Source organism: Oryctolagus cuniculus, chromosome 10 (assembly GCF_964237555.1).
Source record: "Oryctolagus cuniculus chromosome 10, mOryCun1.1, whole genome shotgun sequence".
NCBI classification, from domain to species: Eukaryota; Metazoa; Chordata; class Mammalia; order Lagomorpha; family Leporidae; genus Oryctolagus; species Oryctolagus cuniculus.
Genome location: NC_091441.1, coordinates 115,573,370 through 115,575,733, shown reverse-complemented (window position 1 = coordinate 115,575,733; position 2,364 = coordinate 115,573,370). Strand labels below are relative to the sequence as shown.

At 49.5% G+C, this 2,364-nt stretch overlaps 1 protein-coding gene across 5 annotated transcripts in view; it reads right to left on the bottom strand.

Moving 5' to 3' along the window:
- The window catches only part of VGLL4 (vestigial like family member 4), a 192,996-nt gene that overhangs the window by 40,527 nt on the left and 150,105 nt on the right, over nucleotides 1-2,364 (bottom strand). For 4 of the 5 annotated variants that reach the window (XM_002713048.5, XM_051851714.2, XM_051851713.2 and 1 more), the window contains one exon: nucleotides 55-244. In XM_002713048.5, coding sequence (XP_002713094.1) covers nucleotides 55-244 — 190 coding nt within the window. Of the gene's footprint in view, nucleotides 1-54; nucleotides 245-506; nucleotides 576-2,364 lie in introns of all 5 variants that reach the window. The other variant, XM_070051109.1, reaches the window with a different exon arrangement.

Genomic DNA, 2,364 nt, shown 5'->3' with positions numbered 1-2,364 from the left:
GAGAAACAAAACAGTATCTTTCCACAAACCACCAAAATCGGCATGGGGACTTACAGATGGGGACTGAAGATGCGCGTCATCTTGGAAACATGGTCATTTTCACAGTCTCGGTCATCATCGCCAGGTTCCAGGCTGAACTTCCTCTTGCTGGGACTGATGGGGGGAGGGCCGGTGCGGTGACTGCTGAGGGCAGAGGCCACAGGAAGGGTCTGCATTCTGGGCTCTCCCCTGAGAGCAGCTTCACCTATGCAGAGAGAGACGAGGAGTCACCAGACAGGAGAAGCACCCCCATCCCAGTCCCCTGGCTCAGCCCCTTGCAAAACTACTCCCAGTGGAAAGTTTCTGGCGATGCGTCGGGCCGCCTGCCATCTTCCGAGCTTGGTCTGCACCCATGTTAGCTGCCAAGCATGAGACATTTTACATCAACATGGTTTTCTAGCACAATCGCTCTTTGGGGTAGTTTAACATGAAAAGCAGCAAACAGCAGAGGAGAACAAAGTATTCACCATTAATGATCTCCAAAGTCCACTGAACACACTAACGGCCCCCTGCCTGGTGGATCTTCCACTCGGCACCTGGGAGAGAGAAGGACTGAGTGGAACTCACTCAGCCCCCAAGCCAAACCCACTTACCCCGCCCCACACACACCTTTCTGCCACACTTCGGGCACGCTACAGAATGCGGGAAAGTTATGAGCTAACAGTTCATATGCTTACTCCTGAAGCTAAGACCAACAGACACTTTTTACTGTTAAATAAACATTGTATTCTTACAGAACACTAAAAAACTGCCAATTCAAAGTACTATGTACATTCCGTGTAATCTTTCACAAGCCTAGCACTCAAGTGCAGGTCTCAGAGGGTTTCTCAAAGTGACACATTCAGATGAGGACCTTCACTTTGCGCAGAGTTGACGGCCTAGGTCTCACAACTGCTGGAAAAGGCTTCATACACTGCCTCATTATGAATTTTTAAGAAGCACAGTGTATTAACAGTAATAAAGGCCACATCATCTAAAAGTTATGGGAAATAAAAGGAATAATTATTTTAAGAGAAAACCTCAAACTTTCCAAAAGTCATCATGGAGGGGGGCACCTCAATTTTTCACAAATAATGACCCTTTTGTTGTGCAATTCATGTTGGTCTGAGGCTGGACCAATGTAGGAGCAGTGTTGGGGCCAAGTCAACTCAGTCTGAGGACCTGTGGGATGTAAAAAAAAGCAGCCTTTGTTTGCTCCCTCGCCTTTTCCTATCATCACAGATGTGTGGACAGGTTCCACAGTGGCTTCCCACAGACACTTCACAAGCAGCATTTTGTCAGGGAGAGGGGAAGGGAAGGGCCTTCTCAGTGTTTACCAGAAAAACAACAAACTTTGCCAATATGGTTAGCAAAACAGAAACCAGCAAATACACAGGGACCCACAATATACCTCCAGTCAGGATTTCTTTTAAGGATCCTGGCCCTGTAGCAAAGTGGAACTTTCCATCTTCAGTAGGTACCTGAAGAACAGGCCTAGTGCTGGCCTGAAAGGCTTAGACGTGCAGCATGACATTGGTAGGCCTCTACATTCCATTCAGTAACTTTTGGTTTTATTATGTGACAAGTAAAACACACACACACAAATAAAAAAAATGAAAACGCAAACATGTAAATCTTGATTGTATGATAAATGAGGGAGCACCTTTCCAAAAACCCCTCCCCTTCCATCTCGGCTTCCTCCCCGAGAGGAAAGGATGCCCCAGGGTGAGGCTACTGCAGCCCTGGCCCAGAGTACTTTTCCAGGCGCCCTGATGACGCCCCAGGAACTGACACCCGCTGCCTGGCTTTCTCAACACCTCTGGCAGGAGGGATGCACCAGCCCCGTGGGGACCCCTGAGATTTGGCCGGAATTTCATCAGATGGCAGCTGCACAGAAGCTCAAGTTACTACAGAAAACAACCTCCCCAGCAACAAACTGAAGCCCCTGGGGACAAGGACTGTGGGCAGAACCCCCGGCATACGGTGCTGCACAGAAGCACGCACGCAGGTAAGGAATGGCACTCCCACCCCACTCCCCATTCCCACTCTCATCGGAGCCGTGTGGCTGCCCTTGAAATTCAAATGGACACACCACTGCTTTTTAAGACTCTAGCACACATGTCTAAAAGACAAAGAAATCAGAGACCTGCACACACTGGAGGTTTCCGAGCCAGAAAGGATGGCAGGTGGTCCCTGGAGTGCGGGTACATGCCCCTTGCAGCACAGCAGCATCTTGGAATGGGGGCCCAAGGAGGCTCATCTGTATCGCCCACCCATCCGACAGATGAGAAAACTATGCCCCCAAACACAGAGTGACCCCCCAGGCTAACAGGAGTTCAGAACCTG